We start from the raw sequence: 22,710 nt of genomic DNA on the forward strand, positions 1-22,710 counted from the left end.
CAGTGGCCAGCACCAGGTACCCCAGAGAGGGTTGACCGAAGACAATGATCAAGCGATTTGTCTCCTGCCATCCCTCTCCAGCCTCTGACAAACAGAGGCCAAGGACACCATTATATCCCCTGGCTAATAGCCTTTTATGGACCTAACCTCCATGAATTTATCCAGCTTCTCTTTAAACTCTATTATAGTCCTAGCCTTCACCGCCTCCTCTGGCAAGGAGTTCCACAGGTTGACAACACGCTGTGTGAAGAAGAACTTCCTTTTATTAGTTTTAAACCTGCTACCCATTAATTTCATTTGGTGTCCTCTAGTTCTTCTATTATGGGAACTAATAAATAACTTTTCTTTATCAGCCCTCTCCACACCACTCATGATTTTATAGACCTCTATCATATCCCCCCTCAGTCTCCTCTTTTCTAAACTGAAAAGTCCCAGTCTCTTTAGCTTCTCCTCATATGGGACCCGTTCCAAACCCCTAATCATTTTAGTTGCCCTTTTCTGAACCCTTTCCAAGGCCAAAATATCTTTTTTGAGGTGAGGAGACCACATCTGTACACCGTATTCAAGATGTGGGCATACCATAGTTTTATACAGGGGCAGTAAGATGTTCTGGGTCTTTTTTTCTATCCCTTTCCTAATAATTCCTAGCATCCTATTTGCCTTTTTGACCGCCGCTGCACACTGTGTGGAAGTTTTCAGAGAACTGTCCACGATAACTCCAAGATCTCTTTCCTGATTTGTTGTAGCCAAATTAGCCCCCATCATACTGTATGTATAGTTGAGGTTATTTTTCCCGATGTGCATTACTTTACACTTTTCCACATTAAATTTCATTTGCCATTTTGTTGCCCAATCACTCAGTTTGGTGAGATCTTCTTGGAGTCTGTAAAATCTACCTGTAAAATCATCTTAGAGTCAAGGTAGGTTCACTTAAATTTTTGTTTACCAGACCATCTCTGTTGGTGAGAGAAACAAGCTTCCAAGATAGCACTGAGCTCCTTTTCAGGTCCTTTTTGTCTTTTCATTTCAATCAAAAATGTGATTGTAATGGGGCAGGTGCCCCACTCTGACCAGACAGTGTTAAAGCAGGCTGGAGCCAGCTTGCACAGATCCCTCAACAATCAGGTAAAGGTTTGCAGGGAGCCAACCAGAGGGCAGCTTACTGGAGTGGCAATGTTATAAGGAGCTGCTCAGCAGAACAAAGAGCAGTTGGGTCCTGACCAGGGAAGGTGCCGCACCAGTTCCATACACAACAAAAAGGTTCAATCTTTGTTTTAATTTCAAATTTCAGCTCAACCTTGGTTTTGCATCCCCGGCCATTAATAGATATTGTTGGATCTTTCTCCAAGGGTTTGGGGTTTTTTTTTGGGGGGGGGGGTTCAGGGGGGCGAGGGTGTTTTGGGAGGGTTATGGAACCCAGTTATGGCCTTGGCCTTCACAACCCTTCTGGCAAAGTTGCACAGTTTGACTGCATGTTGTGTGAAGAAATACTTCCTTTCCCCACCCCTTAGCAATGGACACAATATCACAACCTTCTACAGGCACCAACAAGAGTCGATAGTGAGCAGATTACACAAGACTGTCTCCAAGAGAACTGAGATGTGTGTACCTCAGATTTCATAAGTTTATCATTTCAATTGTTAAAAAGTTAATAGCTTCATTCATCCAAATTTGACTGGTCATAATGGAAGCTTCACGTACAATTTGCCTTGAAAATTACAATTGCCTATCTAACTAGATGCAACTCCTAACACTATGTTTTATTTTTCTTCATATTGTATATATCAGTCATGCAATACCTGTACAAATAAATGCCATGTTAACTTCCATGCACATTTCTGACTGTGCATTTTCATTTCTCCAATTTGACAAGTGGATGCATCCTTGAAGTTTTGAAAACATAGCCAGGTGAGTGGGTGAATGGGTGTTTTGAGGGAGATCAATGAATCTTTTAACAGTATTGCCTTGTACAAAATGCCTTTTGCTGAGGCGACTCACCAAAACGTTTTAAATGATTAGACATTTGTTTTGTATGCCAAGTCCCTAGCTGCTGCAAAATAAAAGTCAAAGAGCCCTACTCTCTAAATGGAGAGGGCTTTTAGATTGCTAAAAATGTGCTCTAGAAACCTAGATAAGAAAACCATAAAATCAGAGAATGAATAAAGACCATTCAGAGCTCAGCAGCCATCCTGGGTAATATGTAGCCTTTTCATAGCATATATGTTTCTAATTTTATGGGTTAAACTGATGTATTTGTCTAAAAACAATGCATCAACTAGGCTGTTCCAAACATTTATTGCTCGCAGAGTGAATAAGTGTTTCCTGATAACTGGTGTTTAATTTGTCATTTCTTTAACTGACATTTATCCTTTGCCTTGATGTTCTAAGGTACACTGACCTTTAGTAAACATTCTCTTCAAGACTCACTGGTATTAATGCTGATGTACAGGATGATCAAAGTCCAGCGAGATGCCTTCATATATCTTCTATTTCTTGTTACAAGTTGATAACGTGGTCTCATAATTCACTTATTTCTCCAGCACAGAGTCTTCACCCCTTACATGGGCACTTCAAACAGCTAGCCTAAGATAGCACCACATGCACCACACTCTTTTAACATCTTCTCAAGAGTCCTGATCTTGCAAAGTACTTGTGCATATGCTTGACTTTTAAAGTTTAAAATTACACACATGCATACTTTCTTTGTTGACAAAAGGCTAGTGTTTGCTTTTCAGTGCTTCCTCCACCTTTAGACGATTTTTATTTCTAATCTACAGTATGGATGTACACATTCAGTCTCATCCAAACAGCTGATTAGCCTGCTTTACAATTTTAAATAATAGCAATCCCGTGAACTGTCCAAAACTACATTTTCAACTTCAGCTCACTAAAATGTGGTACACTTTTCTTTCAGAGGCAACCATGTCTTCTTGTATCACATTCAGGTTATCTAAAGGCAACACACTTTACTGGTGAGTAAAACCAGACCAGTATATCCAGAATGTGGCTGTCCATCTTCCTAAACCACGTCCTACTTCTTGTGCCAGGGCAGGACCATTTGAAGCAGCTATGGAAGGAACCAAAGATGGAAACAAAATATACATAGATATTATGTTCCATACCATTCCACAGTCATCATGCTCCTGCTTAAAGCAATGCACAGGACTGCCAATGCTTATTAGAATCTGTGGCTAGCTGACTACATCCAAAACAAAACAGCTAGCAAGGATATGTAACACAATCAGTGTAGCACGCTGACCCACTCCAGAGGCTTGCTGGGCCACCTACAGAAGTGGATAAGCCTGGCTGAGTCTTTTCCACCTCAGATAGTAAAAGTTTTCACATCTAGATCTAGATGGCGAAGGTTCAGTCCAAGGGCGAGGCTTGCTTTTCATCCTGTTCCCCAGATGCTAAGGGAGTGAGGGGAAAGTGCTTGCATTCTGTGCATGCCTCTCACGCCGGCTGGTGAAGGGAGCTCACTAGCCAGATGTGAGAGGAATGCACGGAATGCAAGCACTTTCCCCTCACTCCCTTCACATCTGAGGAAGAGAATGAAAACAAGCCTCATCCTAGAGCACACAGATGCTTCTCCCCCCACACCCTCCCAAAATGGCGCTCTTGGTTCAGCCACTAATCCTGGTGACCTATCCAGGAGCACAGAAATACAAATACTCCACATTATTTCAGTTTGTATGGATGCCATTCCAGTGGTTGAACTAGGGATGCCTTAGTGTGGTAATGCACACGCATCTCTGGGTCCCCTACTGTGAACCTCCTTCCCATTCATGATTTCCTTAAAACTATTTGTGCAAGTAGTTGCTCATCTACAGGGGACATGTATTGTACATGTTGAACCTCTCTAGGCCAATACTCTCTGATCCAGCAACATCCATGGTCTGGCATGATTTTAGTTAGCCAAATGTCCACTTATTGTGAGGGTGGCCAAATTTCTTCCAGTCCCATTACATTTGTTTACAGCCACCAGTCCTGGTGCTCAGTGTTCTGTGCTTTTATTTAGCTCTAATTTACCCCTAACTGTCTTCTAAGAGCTCAGTAAGAAGAGGAAGTGTTTGTAATGTTGACAGACAATATTGAACACCCCTAGTTTCGCAAATTCTCTGATTCGGTCAGGTCCCAAGGGTGCCAGACTAGAGAGGTTCAAACTGTACATGGTATACTCCTTATGGCAGCATGTAAATGTATTGTACATCCTCCAGCATTGGAATGGGAAATACTGAAATAAAGAAGTAAATTTAACTACTCTGAGCTGTAAATCTCAGTGGTTTTTTTTCCCCATTGTATGTTCACAAAGGCAATTTATAACCTTTTATTTATTGTCAGCTCCTTTCACTTGTTTCTACAACAACACACTTGTTAGTAAAAAGCAAACCTCTATGACAGAAAGGATGAAAAAAACCCTGAATTTAAATTACCATGTTCCCTATCACTTTGTCCTTTCCCATTTCATATGTTGGCCTTAATTAATTAGTGTCTCATAAACTACACATCCTCTGAATTGTTTATATAACCAAAGAGCTCATCCTGTGTGGCTCTGAATTTAACTAAGTTGTCTTGTGGTTGATGAATTAATTGTTCCTACACTGCCACCACCAACATTTCTAAATACCCAGCCTGAATGTTTCCCTGCTCCCATTGATAATCATTTCACGTTGGGTAATCTGATTCTAACCCATTTTTCATAGAATCATAGAATCATAGGACTGGAAGGGACCTCGAGAGGTCATCGAGTCCAGCCCCCTGCCCTCAAGGCAGGATCAAGCTCCGTCTACACCATCCCTGACAGATGTCTATCTAACCTGTTCTTAAATATCTCCAGAGAGGGAGATTCCACCACCTCCCTTGGCAATTTATTCCAATATTTGACCACCCTGACAGTTAGGAATTTTTTCCTAATGTCCAATCTAAACCTCCCCTGCTGCACTTTAAGCCCATTACTCCTTGTCCTGTCCTCAGAAACCAAGAGGAATAAATTTTCTCCTTCCTCCTTGTGACACCCTTTTAGATATTTGAAAGCCGCTATCATGTCCCCCCTTAATCTTCTTTTTTCCAAACTAAACAAGCCCAGTTCATGAAGCCTGGCTTCATAGGTCATGTTCTCTAAACCTTTAATCATTCTTGTCGCTCTTCTCTGTACCCTTTCCAATTTCTCCACATCTTTCTTGAAATGTGGCGCCCAGAACTGGACACAGTACTCCAGCTGAGGCCTAACTAGTGCAGAGTAGAGCGGCAGAATGACTTCACGAGTTTTGCTTACAACACACCTGTTAATACAACCTAGAATCATATTTGCTTTTTTTGCAACAGCATCACACTGTTGACTCATATTCAACTTGTGGTCCACTATGACCCCTAGATCCCTTTCTGCCATGCTCCTTCCTAGACAGTCGCTTCCCATCTTGTATGTATGGAACTGATTGTTCCTTCCTAAGTGGAGCACTTTGCATTTCTCTCTATTAAACCTCATCCTGTTTACCTCCGACCATTTCTCTAACTTGCTAAGGTCATTCTGAATTATGTCCCTATCCTCCAAAGAAGTCGCAACCCCACCCAGTTTGGTATCATCTGCAAACTTAATAAGCGTACTCTCTATCCCAATATCTACATCATTGATGAAGATATTGAACAGTATGGGTCCCAAAACAGACCCTTGAGGAACTCCACTTGTTATCCCTTTCCAGCAGGATTTAGAACCGTTAACAACCACTCTCTGACTACGGTTATCCAGCCAATTATGCACCCACCTTATCGTGGCCCTATCTAAGTTATATTTGCCTAGTTTATCAATAAGAATATCATGCGAGACCGTATCAAATGCCTTACTAAAGTCTAGGTATATGACATCCACCGCTTCTCCCTTATCCACAAGGCTCGTTATCTTATCAAAGAAAGCTATCAGATTAGTTTGGCATGACTTGTTCTTCACAAACCCATGCTGGCTATTCCCTATCACTTTATTACCTTCCAAGTGTTTGCATATGATTTCCTTAATTACCTGCTCCATTATCTTCCCTGGGACAGACGTTAAACTGACCGGTCTATAGTTTCCTGGGTTGTTCTTATTCCCCTTTTTATAGATGGGCACAATATTTGCCCTTTTCCAGTCTTCTGGAATCTCCCCTGTCTGCCATGATTTTTCAAAGATCATAGCTAAAGGCTCAGATACCTCCTCTATCAGCTCCTTGAGTATCCTGGGATGCATTTCATCAGGACCTGGTGACTTGCTGACATCTAACTTTCCTAAGTGATTTTTAACTTGTTCTTTGTGTATCCTATCTTCTAAACTTACCCTCTCTCTGCTTGTATTCACTACGTTAGGCACACCTCCAGACTTCTCGGTGAAGACCGAAACAAAGAAGTCATTGAGCATCTCCGCCATTTCCAAGTTTCCTGTTACTGCTTCTCCCTCCTCACTAAGCAGTGGGCCTACCCTGTCCTTGGTCTTCCTCTTGCTTTTAATGTATTTATAAAAGGTCTTCTTGTTTCCCTTTATGCCTGTAGCTAGTTTGATCTCATTTTGTGCCTTTGCCTTTCTAATCTTGCCCCTGCATTCCCGTGTTGCTTGCCTATATTCATCCTTTGTTATTTGTCCTAATTTCCATTTTTTATGAGACTCCTTTTTTATTTTGAGATCATGCAAGATCTCCTTGTTAAGCCAAGCTGGTCTTTTGCCATATTTTCTATCTTTCCTACACAGCGGAATTGTTTGCTTTTGGGCCCTTAACAACGTCCCTTTGAAATACTTCCAACTCTCCTCAGTTGTTTTTCCCTTCAGTCTTGCTTCCCATGGGACCTTACCTACAAGTTCTCTGAGCTTATCAAAATCTGCCTTCCTGAAATCCATTACCTCAATTGTGCTGGTCTCCCTTCTACCTTTCCTTAAGATCATGAACTCTATTATTTCGTGATCACTGTCCCCTATACTGTCTTCCACTTTCAAGTTCTCAACTAGTTCCTCCCTATTTGTTAAAACCAAATCCAGAACAGCTTCTCCTCTGGTAGCTTTTTCAACCTTCTGAAACAGAAAGTTGTCTCCAATGCAGTCCAGAAACTTATTGGATAGCCTGTGCCTCGCTGTGTTAGTTTCCCAACATATGTCTGGATAGTTGAAGTCCCCCATCACCACCAAATCTTGGGCTTTGGATAGTTTTGTTAATTGTTTAAAAAAGGCCTCATCCACCTCTTCCACCTGGCTAGGTGGCCTGTAGTAGACTCCTAGCATGATATCACCCTCGTTTTTTACCCCTTTTAGCTTAACCCAGAGACTCTCTACACAGCTATCTCCTACATTCATCTCCACTTCAGTCCAAGTGTGTACATTTTTAATATACAAGGCAACCCCTCCTCCCTTTTTTCCCTGTCTGTCCTTCCTGAGCAAGCCGTACCCTTCCATACCAACATTCCAATCATGCGTCCCATCCCACCAGGTTTCTGTAATACCAATGATATCATAGTTGTATTTATTGGTTAGCAATTCCAGTTCTTCCTGCTTATTACCCATACTTCTCGCATTTGTATATAGGCATCTAAGATACTGATTTGATCTTGCCTCCCTGTTGTGCCCTGACCCTCCTTTCTCCTTGCCATTATAGGCCGTAGTCCCCCCTATTTCCAATCCATCTCCCAGTCCCGCACATTCAGCACTTACCTGTGGGCTTTGCTCACCTGCCCCCGACAAACCTAGTTTAAAGCCCTCCTCACAAGGTTAGCCAGTCTGTGTCCAAACAAGGCCTTCCCGCTCCTGGAAAGGTGAACTCCATCTCCGCCAACCAGTCCTTCCTGGAAGAGCACCCCGTGATCAAGGAAGCCGAATCCCTCCTGGTGACACCATCGTCGCAGCCAGGCATTCACCTCCAGAATGCACCTCTCTCTGCCCGGGCCCCTACCTTTGACAGGAAGGATAGAAGAGAATACCACCTGCGCTCCAAACTCCTTCACCCGTACTCCCAAAGCCCTGTAGTCACACTTGATCCGCTCAGTGTCACACCTGGCAGTATCATTTGTGCCCACGTGGATGAGTAGCATGGGGTAGTAGTCAGAGGGCCGGATAATCCTCGACAATGCCTCCGTAACATCTCGGATACGGGCCCCTGGCAGACAGCATACCTCTCGAGATGAGCTGTCAGGGCGACAGATGGGTGCCTCCGTTCCCCTCAGAAGAGAGTCTCCAACCACCACTACCCTACGTTTCCTCCTCGCAGTGGTGGCATTTTTAAATCACCATGATGTTGTATTGAATGCAGCTGAGAAAAAGAGGGGCAGATCTTCAATATTTTTATAGAGGTGCAGACTGATGGGCTTAATTCCACTGAAGTCTCTGAAACTCACACATTGAAGTTAGTCTCTACTCATTTATACAAGATGAGGATATGGCCACAGAAGCTGAATGACTTATCCCATGAAATACAGAATTTCAGTAACATTTCAGGCTATATTCCTTTTATTCATGTATTATTAACTGTGTTTTCTACTAATTTTAGAATCTCACAACCTATTGATCCCCAGTGTACATACTGCATGTGAGGCTGGGCTGTTGGGACTCATCTCCTCTCAGTTGCACCTATATAGATGTGAAATAACTGCAGTGATCGAATATGTGGTCTGTGTTAAACTGTACATGTGCTGAACACAATCGTTGGACATATTTTAAAAAGTAAGATAGAAAAATCAATCAATAAATGGGGGGAGGATAAAACCTCAAAATTCTCTTTGCTAGCTATTTTATAAAAGCATATTTTATATAACGGCCTGCAGTTTCCATGACAACATTCCTGTTGACTTCAGTGCATCAAAAAAAAATTTTTTTAATGTAGTTAAAGTAAGTAGAACTGAGTGAAAATTGGGATACCTGTTTTACGGGGGATTCTAAAATTACAATGCTTCTTTTTTGTCTTGACTAGGGAAGAAAAGTTAAAATATATAAACATTTTGAGGAACAAAATATTTTGGAAAAATGGTAAGTGTCAAAAATGTTTGTTTGTTTGTTTGTTTTAAACATTCTGACATTAAGCCACATCTGCCTGAAGATTCCATAGTACCTCACAGGAGTGTAGTTTGTTTGCCTCATGCCCTCAGTCTTCCCAAAACTACATCTCCCATGATGCAGCATGAAGCTTGGCCAGAGAAGAGATCCTGGTGCATTATAGGAGATGTAGTGCAGCCAAGGAACCTGGTAAATAGTTGATAATAGAAGCCTGGAATACCTGAATTCAACTCCCATGAGGCCCTGTGGCATTTCAGACAGATGCCAGTCAACATTGAACTGATTATAAATGTAGAGAGTTCAACAAAGCAAATGGTTCAATTTGAGTCCACTTGTCCAAAAACAAAGTATTTAGAAAAAAATGTGAATAAAAAAAAGTAGAAAATTTAGGTTGTGGAAACTGCATTTTCCATGAAAGATTCATTTGAGGAAAAATTCTCAACTTTCTCTAACAATGAGTTTCTTCTCTTGTGGGGAAAGATATCCATGCTTTATAGTATATTCATATTCAAAAGAATTACATAAAACCCCAAATGGTCCATTCTGAAATCATAAAAACACTGATCACTGAGGCCTTCATGCATTTTCTCTTTAAAATAAAGTATGTGTTCAGGTCAGTGATGGAACAATTTAATTGACATTCATCTCTCAGTTCTGAACTATTTCTCTTCTTCCTGTCTATTTTTTCTGTACCATTAGCTGCTCTCATTTCTATTTCTTCATTCTTTGGATGTTTTTATGACATATTTGACCTTTGGAATAATTTATTTCTTTTGAAGGTTATATTGTATATGCCGTAATGTGTACGAAGCCCTTTCATTTAAGATAAATGTTTACCTTTGAAATCCTGCATCTTCCTTGGAAGATGAGAGAAACACAGTTTATACTGGCATAATTATTTTTATATTTTTCAATATTTACAGTAGATAGTTTGTATTGAGGATAACTTCACAAAGCTGTGTTGGCCCAATGATGTCTCTAAGGTAAACACCCAGCATTGGGTGCCCTGTATACTTACCAATGACTACATCTACACTGCAGGCTTCTTGCACAAGAACTGTTTTGTGGAAGAGTTCTTGTGCAAAAGGTCTTCCACAAGAGTGTGTCCACACTGACATGTGCTTTTGTGCAAGAGATGTGCTTTTGCACAAGAGCATCCATGGCAGTGTGGACGCTCTCTTGCCCAATTCATGTTGCCTGTCTACACTGCCTTCTTCTGGAAGAGCTCTTGCGCAAGAGGGCTTACTCCTTGTGGGGAGAGGAATAACTCTTCCGGAAGAAGCCTTGTTTTCCGACGCTGTACAGTAAATTTACTTGCACAAGAACACGCGTGCAGTGGAGACGCTCTGCAAGTTTTTGCGCAAGAACAGCCGTTCTTCTGCAAAAAGCCTGCAGTGTAGACATAGCCATCATGTTTTAAAGAAATCCTTTCTCTCTCAGGAATCTTACCACAAGTTTCCAGAGGAAACACGGTCTTTTGTTAAGGAACTGGACTAGGAATCTGAAGAGATCTGGTTGCAATTTTTGGCAACGCCTCAGACTTCCTCTATTGAGTAAATCACTTAAATAATCTTTCTAAGCGGGATTTTTCACCAAACTAATTCTCCCTTTGAAATTAACAAAATTTTCTCATGTATTTCAATGGTTGCAGAGTTAGACCAATACTTTACACTTTTAAAAGTCCCCATCTGTTCCAATTCACGTCCATTTCTTTTTTCTGCCATGAAGATGATGCAAAGCTGCTATGTATATGTAAGAAGCTTGTCATGAATTTTTTCATGCAAACTTTTCCCCCTGAAATGTTGGATTCTTCAGTGCTCTTGTGGCACTAATTTTTTCCCTCAAACTGAGTGTAATGGTAATGTACTACGTTTATTTCAATGCTTTTTGGGGGGAAGGGTCGTGTGATTGGACCAGTGGAAAATTCTAGATCTGTACTTACGTGGTGTTACTATGTGCAGGCAAACTGCCTCCAGGAATGCTGTGAGGGGACTCTTGCATGAGACTGTACTGAGTATTCTGAAATGAGAAACATCGCTATAATTTGGCAGCGAGGAGCAGGAAGGTCAGGCACTCTTTTGAGCACCATTGGCTGTTTAAAAAGGCAGGCCTTGCAAAAAGTTTACCTATTTCACACTGCCAGAATGGAAGGAGATTGCTGCCAAAATCAGCTTCTTTTTCACATAGAATCTGAATTCTGCTCCTCCCTTTTTGTCACTTATCAAGTTCCCTGTCCATGTAAACACACAGGCATCTGAATCTGACCACGTGCCTCTAACCCCAAATTGAAAGTCCGACTTGGCTGCCTAACCCCTTGGCCTTGCTCACTACCATGAGGAATCAGGTGAGCCAACATCAGACCTCACAGTGGTCTGGCATCCTCCTTTTGCCATCCACATAGCAACTGGGTGCTGGTTGAGGTGCCATTATGGACATTTAGGGACTCTATTGCCTCAGGACATTTTAAGTAAAGATGCCAGAATTTTATTTCAGCTGAACAGTTTTCGGCTGAAAAAATGGTTTTTATCAAAAATCAAAATATTTTTATTCTGATGAATGTCAAAACATTCATCTCAACAATAACAAAGCAAAACATTTTGACAGTGCAAATTCAACTTTCATGTTCCCTCATAAGAGTTGAAATGATGCTATTGAAGTTAACATGTTTTGGTACAAAGGAACCAAAATATTCTGCACATAAGAATGGTCATCCTTTGTCAAATGTCCGTCTAGTCCAGTATCTGTCTTCCAACAGTGACCAATGCCAGGTGCTCCAGAGGAAATGAAGAGAACACACAAATATCAGGTGATCCTTCCCCTATCATCCATTCCCAGCTTCTGACAAATAGAGGCTAAAGACACTATTCCTACCCATGCTGGCTAATACTCATTGACAAGTATCAGAGGGGTAGCCATGTTAGTCTGAATCTGCATAAACGACGAGAAGTCCTGTGGCACCTTATAGACTAACAGAGGTATTGGAGTATAAGCTTTTGTGGGCAAACACCCACTTCATCTTGCATTTGACGAAGTGTGCCCATGAAAGCTTATGCTCCAATACATCTGTTAGTCTATAAGGTGCCACAGGACTTCTTGTTGTAATAGCCATTGGTTGACCTATCCTCCATGAGTTTACCTAGTTCTTTTTTGAACCATGTTAAAGTCCTGGACTTTACAACATCCTGTGGCAAGGAGTTCCACTGGTTGACTGCATAAAGAAATACTTCCTTTTGTTTGTTTTAAACCTGCTACCTATTAATTTCATTTGGTGACCCCTCATTCTGATGATTCAAAATTGATTTCTTTTGGAATTTTCGTTTTGTGGGGGATTTTGAAATTTCAGGTTCTCATTCTAAGAACGTAAGAACAGCCACACTGGGTCAGACCAAAGTTCCATCTAGCCCAGTATTCTGTCTGCCGAAGTGGCCAATGCCAGATGCCCAAGAGGGAGTGAACAGAACAGGGAATCATCAAGTGATCCCTCTTCTGTCATCCATTTCCAGCCCCTGGCAAACAGAGGCTAGGGACACCATTCCTACCCTTCCTGGCTAATAAGTATTGAAAATTATCTTTTAATGTGAGAATTTCACAGGGAATGAAAGTTCTGCTTGCTGAGCAGCTCTAGAGGTAGGGAGATACAGATCTCACACACATGTACCTGGCTCACTCCTGTAACTCTTCAGGGGAGGGAGGCTATTTGTGCTTCTGTCTCTGGTTACCCAGCTCTGCTGTATTTTGCATAAGGCGGGGACACACCCATGATTTCCTCCCTCCCCCCATTGTCTCTCCACCCACGATGAATCCACAAGCCAGAAGATATCCTTGCACCAAGGGGAGGCTTCCTGATGTGGACAGTCACTTTACTAGCTACAGAGATAAAGGTCTTTGCACCCTTTCTCCATCTTTTGCAGCTCTGCATTCGCCTGGCACTATCTGTCCCAATATTAAAATGGAAAACCGTGGATCATTTCTATCCAAGACCTTTATCTGGCCCCATGAACATAATTCCCTCGCACCTCACAATCGTTAATGTCTTTGTCCTCACAACACCCCAGTGAGGTGTTCTTTCCATTGTACAGATCCTAAAAGTGAGGCACCTAAGGGCTTGTCTACATGAACAATGAGCGCATAGCAAGCTGGGATGGCAATCTATCCTGCCTTAGGATAAAGCAGAACACTCTATGGAACTGTGAGCAAGCAACAGACTAGCATATGGTGGATTTCTAGCCCAGCTCGCCATGAGCTTCCTGGTCATGTAGACAAGCCCTAAGTAACCTTCTGAAGGACATGCAGGAAGTCTGTGGCAGAGCAGGACATTGGAAGCAGGTCTCCCAAATCCCAGGCTTGCACTCTAACCACTTGGCCATGTTTGTTCGGAATGAATGAACTCAGTTCTGAGTCAGTGAAGGGAGGCGGATTGTGGATCCCACCAGAAGTGATTGCCCGCTCAGATGACCACATTCCATCAACATTGCAGTCAGCCTGTTATTTTTGTAATTCGCTACAGCAGTAGATGGGTCTGCCCAAAATTAAATTTCCCCTGAAAAAAAACAATCCAGCAGCCCAAGTTATTCTTTGTAATAAAGTGTAATAAACTCTAATACCTCCCGCTGTGGGACTGCAGGTACTCTTTACCTCAGTTTCCCTCCTCAGGAAACTAATAACTCCATTTCAGACCCTCTCAACACCTAATTCATTGAGACACAAAGCCTCATACCAAAGGGTCCATAACAAAAAGTCCCGGATAAAAAAAAGGTGTTTCTGGATCTCCGAGTTCCTCTGTTCCCAGTCCCTCAGGGTTTATCTGGTCGACATTTATGTTTTTCCTTATGGCAGGAGTGCCAGTTTCCTGGAGCTGGGTAACTCAAGTAATTATCATCCATCTCTTTATCAGGAGTCCCTAGCTTGGCCCGTAGGAGCTGGTTTGAAATTAAGCTCACTCTTCTGGATCTTAGCCAGCTGTCCCACCCCGTAGGAGCTGGTTTGAAATTAAGCTCACTCTTCTGGATCTTAGCCAGCTGTCCCTCTGCTGTCCCCATTTTGTATGCAGGCTTAGAGGGTCTGGCAGCTTTCTCAGGTTTTCCCTGCTCTGTGGGAGTAGCAATATTTATGATGGTCCCCTCTCCCAGCTCATCCCTAGTTGGCTACAGGAGAGGAGAGCTTGTTCTGCCCTATGTGTAAGGTCCTGTCCACAGCCCTGAAAGAAATGGAAATGAAATAACTTCGTGAACAAATCTTATTCCCAAGACTACTTCCTCACACCAAATACCCACCATTGGATTTTTCAGCTCTTCAAGAGCCTATACAATATATTGGGGAGAACTGACCATTAGACAGTGCTGCCCTTATGGGCAGTCTACCCGGTCACATTCCTTCCTGTGAGTTTTGTCATTGACTCTAGTCTCTAATGAAGCACAACCGGCCTCCACAGCCATCTTACTGACAAAGATTTTAAAATATTTTAAAATCTCCTTATTTGCATCCACAGCAGAGTCATGAAATATATAAGGATAAATAAAGGTATTTATGGACTTCTGGGATGTGGGTAAAATGGATGGCCGCCATTACTTCTGAATAACTTATTTGTCACAGTTGAGTCATAACATTTCACAACCTAAAAAGGATAAGTGTACAGTTTTATATGTTTAATTTACATATGTAAAACTGAATTGTGTGCTGCTTTGTGTACAGTCAGTAGATTCATGGCAACATTAAGTGAGGGAGAGCCATGAATTACTGTGTGATACAGTCTCTTTTATAATATTCTTCCTTGCCACAACTATATGCTTTCACGGGCAAGCTGGATCCTTAAAGTGTCTCCCAGTTTGCCTTGTTTTGGAACAGAAAACAACCCTTGCTTACTACACTAACCAAATGGATGAAGAACTGTCTTTGATTCCTAGTGTCCCAAACGTACGCAATTGGAACTCTCTCTAATGGGTTTGTTCATCTGTCCTGCTTGGTAGTTAAACCAATAGACATGATGGGTGAAACTCACAAAATACCGTGTCAAGTATCAGAGGGGTAGCCGTGTTAGTCTGGATCTGCAAAAGCGACAAGGAGTCCTGCGGCACTTTATAAACTAACAGATGTATTGGAGCATAAGCTTTTGTGGGCAAAGACCCGCTTCATCAGATGCATGCCACCTTTTTGATGACACCTTTTTCAAAATACCGTGGTGTGTGTGGGTTCTTACTCCATCTTATTCTCTGGACTGACTGTCAAGATCATAATTTAGGCCATTTTAGACACCTTAATGGAACTTAATTGAATTGAGAGCAGTTGGCTAGCCACCAGTCCTACTGACTTCAAACAACGGTTGTGGGTGCTCAGCACCTTTGAAAAAAATAAGTGCCTGAATATATATTTAAGTGCCTAAACTTAGGCACCAGGTGTGAACATTTTGGCCACATGAGACTAGGCTATTAGGCTATTCCCCTGGGTGTTATGCTGAACAAAAAGGTGCACCTTGTATGTTATGTTCCCAGCCCAGTAGCATGAAAAATAGACTCTCTTCTATTGCCTCCCTTCCATAATCCACATTACAGTAACAGTTTATTCACAGTCCATTAGCTTATCTGGTCCCTTGTGACACAGCTCTGTGCTTGTGCTCAGCTTCCTCTTCTGATGTGGGGAGTTTCTCAGGGTGGAGGTGTAATAGGAAAAAGCATCTGTCCCTCAATTCTTCCATGTCAAAGAGTTCTTAGGGACCAATGATGGAGCATTTGGTATTTGGGACATGTGAGTGGACTGAAGAAAGAGAAAATTGGAAATAAGTAAAAGGAAAATGAATCTAGTTGCGTTCAGAGTAATTTTTCTTTATTTTGTGGTTTGGTTTAGAATCATAGAAATCATAGAACTGGAAGAGACCTCAGAAGGTTGTATCAACCTAGAGACCTCTAGGTTGTATCAACAGGTGTGTTGTAAGCAAAACTCGTGAAGTCATTCTGCCGCTCTACTCTGCACTAGTTAGGCCTCAGCTGGAGTACTGTGTCCAGTTCTGGGCGCCACATTTCAAGAAAGATGTGGAGAAATTGGAAAGGGTACAGAGAAGAGCGACAAGAATGATTAAAGGTCTAGAGAACATGACCTATGAAGCCAGGCTTCATGAACTGGGCTTGTTTAGTTTGGAAAAAAGAAGATTAAGGGGGGACATGATAGCGGTTTTCAAATATCTAAAAGGGTGTCACAAGGAGGAAGGCGAAAATTTGTTCCTCTTGGTTTCTGAGGACAGGACAAGGAGTAATGGGCTTAAAGTGCAGCAGGGGAGGTTTAGATTGGACATTAGGAAAAAATTCCTAACTGTCAGGGTGGTCAAATATTGGAATAAATTGCCAAGGGAGGTGGTGGAATCTCCCTCTCTGGAGATATTTAAGAACAGGTTAGATAGACATCTGTCAGGGATGGTGTGGACGGAGCTTGATCCTGCCTTGAGGGCGGGGGGCTGGACTCGATGACCTCTCGAGGTCCCTTCCAGTCCTATGATTCTATGATAAGGTCATCAAGTCCAGCCCCCTGCTCTAGGCAGGACCAATTCCAACTAAATCAACTAAGTTTGAACTTCTCTGTGTGATTCTATGCTTCTCCTCCCCAATTACCATCTAGCATTGTGCCCAGAAACTTTTCTCTGCGTTAGAATTAGTTTTCCTTAGTTGCTCTGTAACATCTTGCAGCCAAGTATGCTTTCTCAAGTTTATCTTTTGTTTTGTAATGAAAATCACTTTTTTAAGGTGATGATTTGATTCTTGTGTCCTGGAAGGTCTGTCAGTCTGTGTATCTGCATACCTCAGACTGAGGGATCAGCTACTAGAGTCTGCAGCTTGTTTATCTCTTTTCTTTTTTCAAGTTATTTTGTGGCAAAAGAGCTTGAGGTAACCCTCGGGGTGGTTTCAAGAGTTTACCCCTGGTTTTTAGAAATAAAAATCACTTGAGGGTGGCAGACAACCCCAAAAATCTGTTTATTGTGATTCTAGTGAGAGGTTTTTTGTAACCAACACCTGTAGAGGCAAGGTTTTTAAGCTCTCTTCCAGGCCCTCAGCTTCTGTACTCAGGGTACATCAAGGGTATGTCTAGACTACAGTTTTGTTTTGTTTTTTAAGTGGCCTTTTTTTAAAAAAACTTCCCCTGCGTCTAGACTGCAACTGCGTTCTTTTGAAAGTAAATCGAAAGAACGTGGCAGTTTTTTCAATTACGATAAACCTCATTTTCCAAGGAATAATGCTTTTTTCAAAAGTACTCTTTCAAAAAAAGGCGCTATGTAATGCAAACTGTGCTTTTTCAAAAGAGAGCATCTAGATTCTCTTTCGAAAAAGTGGCTCACTTTTTTGAAAAATCTGCTTGTAGTCTAGATGCTCTCTTTCAAAAAAGGCTTTTTAGAAAGATTCTTTCGAAAAAGCCTCTTTAGAAAGAGGCTTGTAGTCTAGACAGAGCCCAACACTGTACAGTTATTTCGGAATAAGTTATTCCGGAATAGTTATTCCAAAATAACTTATTTCAAAATAGCACGTCTATACTGCAAGGAAGCCTCAAAATTTTTCCAAGGCAGGCTTCCCTAATGTAGATGTGCTATCTCGATTTGGAACCCCAGGAGGAATAACTTAGAATGGCCCTGGTGAGGGACTATTTCAAAATAGTAGTAGTGGAGTGTCTACACACACCTTATTTGAAATAGCTACAGGCAGTCCCCGACTTACGCGGATCCAACTTACGTCGGATCTGCACTTACGAACGGGGCTTTCTCACCCCGGAGGTCGAGGTGGCGGATTGCTACCTGCGAGCTCCAGGACGAGAAAGCCCCGTTCGTAAGCTGCTCCGGTGCCCCTGGTCTGCTGGAGACCGTCTCCAGCAGACCAGGGGCACCGGGTGGGTTCCCGCGCTTCTGAGGCTTTGCCAGAGCAAAGCTTCAGAGGCGCGGGACCCCGCCGCCGCTGCGGCTTCAGTTCCGGTGCCTGTGGTCCACTGCGGCTCTGCTCCCTGTGTTCCTGGTCTGCTGGGGGAGGGGCGCAGCTAGTGTGCCCCCCCCCCCCCCAGCAGACCAGGCTTTTGTTTTGGACCCTGGGGCAGAGCAGCTGGGGCGCTGCTAATTGGTCCTGCAGCGCCGCTCTGGGCACTACTGGACCAACCCGGCAGCACCCCAGCTGCTCTGCCCCAGGTCCTGATTCAGCCGCTGCTGGTCAGTTTCAGCAGTGGCTGAATCAGGACGCCTGGGGCAGAGCAGCTGGGGTGCTGCTGGGTTGGTCCAGTAGCGCCAAGGAGCGGTGCTACTGGAGCAACCCAGCAGCACCCCAGCTGCTCTGCCCCAGGCGTCCCCAAGTCAGCCGCTGCTGAAACTGACCAGCGCTGACTACAGGAAGCCCGAGGCAGAGTTGCTCTGCCCCAGGCTTCCTGGAATCAGCCGCTGATCAGTTTCAGCAGCAGCTGACTTGGGGAAGCTTGGGGTTCTTAAGTTGAATCTGTATGTAAGTCAGAACTGGCGGTCAGTTTCACCAGCGGCTGAATCTGGACGCCAGTTCCGACTTACATACAGATTCAACTTAAGAACAAACCTACAATCCCTATCTTGTACGTAACCCGGGGACTGCCTGTATTTCAGAATTGGCATTATTCTTCATAGAATGAGGTTTACAGAAGTCAGAATAAGCCATCCATTATTTTAAAGTGATTTTGAAATAACGGAATTACTGTGTAGATGCTCACATAGTTATTTCACAATTCCTTTGCTGTGTAGACACACCCTCAAAATGCCAGAGTGGGGAACAGCCCTGATGCTCCTACAGGAGGGGTGTGCTACACTTAGAACCAGTGGGCTGAGTCTAGATTGGCATGATTTTCCGGAAATGCTTTTAATGGAAAAGATTTCCGTTAAAAGCATTTTCGGAAAAGCACGTCTAGATTGGCACGGACGCTTTTCCACAAAAGCACTTTTTGCGGAAAAGCGTCCGTGGCCAATCTAGACGCACTTTTGTGCAAAAAAGCCCCAATCACCATTTTCACGATCGGGGCTTTTTTGCAGAAAACAAATCTGAGCTGTCTACACTTGCCCTTTTGCGCAAAAGTTTTGCACAAAAGGGACTTTTGCCCGAACGGGAGCAGCATAGTATTTCCGCAAACAGCACTGATTTCTTACAATAGGAAGTCAGTGCTTTTGCGGAAATTCAAGCGGCTAGTGTAGACAGCTGGCAAGTTTTTCCGGAAAAGCGGCTGATTTTCCGGAAAAACTGGCCAGTCTAGACACAGCCGTGCTATAAAGGGAATTGAGGCTAGAGATTCCTAGAAGATCAGGGAGCTAGAAGAGTCACACTGGTGGTCCTCTCCACACAAGCTCTGGCAGCAAAGAGAATCTAATTCAGAATATTGTAGCTAGTGAAAAGCAAGGGAGTAGAAGAATTAGTGGATAACAAATAAAGGGTAACAGAGCTGGGATTTGCACTGTGAGGGGATAGGAATGGAGTTTTCAAGCCACAGGCCTGGGAACACAATATGTAAGAGGCAACATTTTGTTCACCTTGCCTCCTGTACGTTAGATTACATATTTGCTTATGCCACGGTGCCAGCTGCATACATTACAGACTCATAAAGCCACTGCATCTGTGCCTGGGGATGGTGACTAAAAAGGGCACAGGAAGTAAGTGAGGAACAGGGAGAGCCTTCCCTCTGCTCTCCCTCCCCCACATGTACCCAGAAAACTAACTCTTCCTCCTGCTTGGGGAGTGTATGTTCAATTGGATATAGCACGAAAACAACATGTTCCTTCCCTGGCCCAGCAAGGGAAATAAGTCACAGTGCGCTCCTCTGACCTCACATACATCAGGGCTCATGGCAAAGCCACAATAAAACCCTAATTTTGTGTTTTCAAAGATTATTTTCTTCTGATACTTTGTAAACCCTTGTTCACCACCAAGCTCTTCACAGCACAATTTGCTACAAGTAGCAATCTCCAATCATGAAATGACTGGGATCAGTAACATTCACAGAAGGATCCGGTGTTTATATGGAGAGCAAGGGTATTCAAATTTATAACAGTGTCCGCTATCACACTTTTAGAAGGGCGAAAAAATGCAGGCATCAGAGTTTAAACCAATGTCTAGGGATTATGATTAGACCTAGGGGCAAGGGGACAGAATACCTCACATCTTGTACAGTTAGGACCTCCTTGGTCTGGCATCTTTGGGCCAGAATGAGGGAACTTGCCAGACTAGGTAGGTCTCCTGTCACCGGTTCCCAGATACTGTCCCTTTGTACTACCAGCTACACTACAACCCTTGCTAGCCTCACATTGCTCCGGCCCCTCCTAACGCCAGCCCTGGTTGGGCTGCTGCTATGTTGCTGTCAGCTCCTGGCTCTGGTCTGGCCGCTGCCCCAGGCTGCTCAGGGCCTCAACCCCACATGGCTCTGGGCTTCTGGGGGCTCCAGCTTCAGCCCTGCCATGCCCCAGGCTGCCAGAGGCTCCAGCCCCAAAGTACTGGCCCTGCTGCCACTACTCTCCCCAGGCTCTCTAGTTGAGGAACACCCATGGTCCTCCTGGACCACAGATGTTGCCAGACCAGAGTGCGCTGGTTTTGGGAGGTGTAACCTGTACACATTGAACCTCCCTAGTCTGGCACTCTCTGGTCCGGCAACATCCATTGTCTGGCATGATTGTAGTTAGCTGGATATCCACTTATCATGGGTGTAGGTAAGTTTCCCCGTGGTCCCATAAAGTTTTACAGCCACCAGTCCTGGCTCTCAGTGTTCTGTGCACTTATTTAGCTCTAATTTACCGCGACTGTCTTCTAAGTGTCCCGTCAGCAGTGGAAGTGATGGTAATGCTGCTAGATAATATTGACCTCCTATGGTTTGGCAAGTTCTCTGGTTTGGCACTGGTCAGGTCCCAAGGGGACTGGGCTGGAGAGTTTCATCCTGTGCCATCCTCTTAAGTATGTGGCACTAGCCGTTGCTGGAGACCGGAGGCCATAAGTCTAGTCCAGGAAACTAATTCCTAGGTCTGATTAGAGTACAACGGTACTACTAGTAAGACTTGTGGTGTATGAACAGCCCCAGATGCTGTGATCTTGCTCGCACTCACTTATTTTCAAGAATACTAAATCCACCCACAGAATTTCAAAACAAGAAAAGACAGTGATTGCAACATTGCTTTAACATAAACTGATTGCTAGACGAACACCTATTGAATTGCAAGGAGATTTACAAGACCTGTATCTGCTGGCTCTAATTACAGAACATAAGCAATTAATTTCTAATTATGTTCTTTGTAATATCTTAAACAGAGTCTACTTGAAAGAGATGGTTAGACTTTAATTGAGATATTTCAAAGTAACTACGAGTTACTGATCAACCCACTTATAAAATGTCAATTAGCACAGATTAGCTAGCATTTTATTGATATTCAAATGGTTTCCAAAATGCCAGTAAAAGGCTTGAATGCTACTAGAATTTGGATAGGTTAATAGGATATCAACATATTGCTTTGCTTACGTTTCATTTTGAATTAATGACATTACAGCTAAGTTTGTGAGTTATTTTAAATACAGTGCTGTAAGCAATCTGGCTTTTAATTACAGTATAGAAAAGCCTGCCACATTCAGTCTGAAATCAACTTCTTAACTGACACAAGGAGTTGTAACCATACAGAAGGTTTTTTTTTTATATTTCCTATTTATTCCCTTTAAGGAGTATTAATATTACTCATTAAAGTATGGAAGGTCTGAAGTTAATGGGAGTCTCGGCATTGAGGCAGTGTTGGATGAAGGCATAAGCTAACCAAGCTATACCTTAAAGCCTTCTAGTAGGAGGGATTGCTTGAAAAAACAGCTGATTCCAGTTCAAATTTTTATCAAAACCAGTTGATAAATAAAGGATATATGGGAAAAATAAGATTATATCTAAATATAGATATTTTATTCAAATATGACAAAAATACACACATTGGGCTATACAAATACTCTTTCCCTTCACTCATTTTTCATTATTGGCAGGTGGAAGCCTAGGGCTGAGAAGAAAAAATGATAATTGAACTTGCAAAATTACTATTTGCTATGAGTAAGTCTGCTATCAGTCTCCTAAAGCAGTGTTATGTTGGCCAGTGGGTAAACCTCTGATTGTGCCTTCACAACTTAAATAAATAAGTTTACTGCTAATAAAATTGGGAACAAATATGAGGTTGGATGGGAGTGTCATCAGAAATCCTGCCAAGCTCATATTTATATAGGATGCATCCTAGAAATGATGTCATGTATAGTGTCTGCCTTGGCTGGTAATAGCTGGAAGGTCACTATCATTTTTTTATGGTCCAATATACTCTGTTGTACAGTGCCTGTTTTACTTAAGTGGTAGTGTGCTCTTTCTTCTTTTGATCTGTGCATACGTAAAATTCTGTATCTTGAGGAGGACAAATTTCTATTGGCTTTCCTCCATCTTTCAGAAGAAACCTTCACCGTATAGCAAAAGAAAAATCCCAGCAATTCATTGTTTTGAAGTGAAAATTAAAATGGAATGAACATTTGTAAATATATTTATTATATATAGTTTGGGTAAACTTTGTGTTTCCTGAGCAACATTAAACAACTTTTTTCATGTATTCATATGAAGATGATATAATTTTCCTATATTTTGTTTTCTTGTCAGAACAGAGTCAAAATAGTACTAACTGTCACTGAAATATCCTAGTAAAATAAAATAGTTTTTTTGGCATATATGTTTGTCATATAATA

General features: G+C 42.6%; 1 protein-coding gene across 1 annotated transcript in view; it reads right to left on the reverse strand.

Moving 5' to 3' along the window:
• The window catches only part of LOC149524483 (uncharacterized), a 66,997-nt gene extending 58,778 nt beyond the window's left edge, over positions 1 to 8,219 (reverse strand). The window contains exons 1-2 of the mRNA XM_089777658.1: positions 8,006 to 8,219; positions 5,156 to 7,904 (exon numbers count right to left, since the gene is read on the reverse strand). Coding sequence (XP_089633784.1) covers positions 5,156 to 7,519 — 2,364 coding nt within the window. The 5' untranslated portion in view covers positions 7,520 to 7,904; positions 8,006 to 8,219. The remainder of the gene's footprint in view (positions 1 to 5,155; positions 7,905 to 8,005) is intronic.
• Positions 8,220 to 22,710: the final 14,491 nt, after the last annotated feature.

This window comes from Pelodiscus sinensis, chromosome 4, assembly GCF_052426305.1.
Source record: "Pelodiscus sinensis isolate ZL-2025 chromosome 4, ASM5242630v1, whole genome shotgun sequence".
Lineage (NCBI taxonomy): Eukaryota > Metazoa > Chordata > Testudines > Trionychidae > Pelodiscus > Pelodiscus sinensis.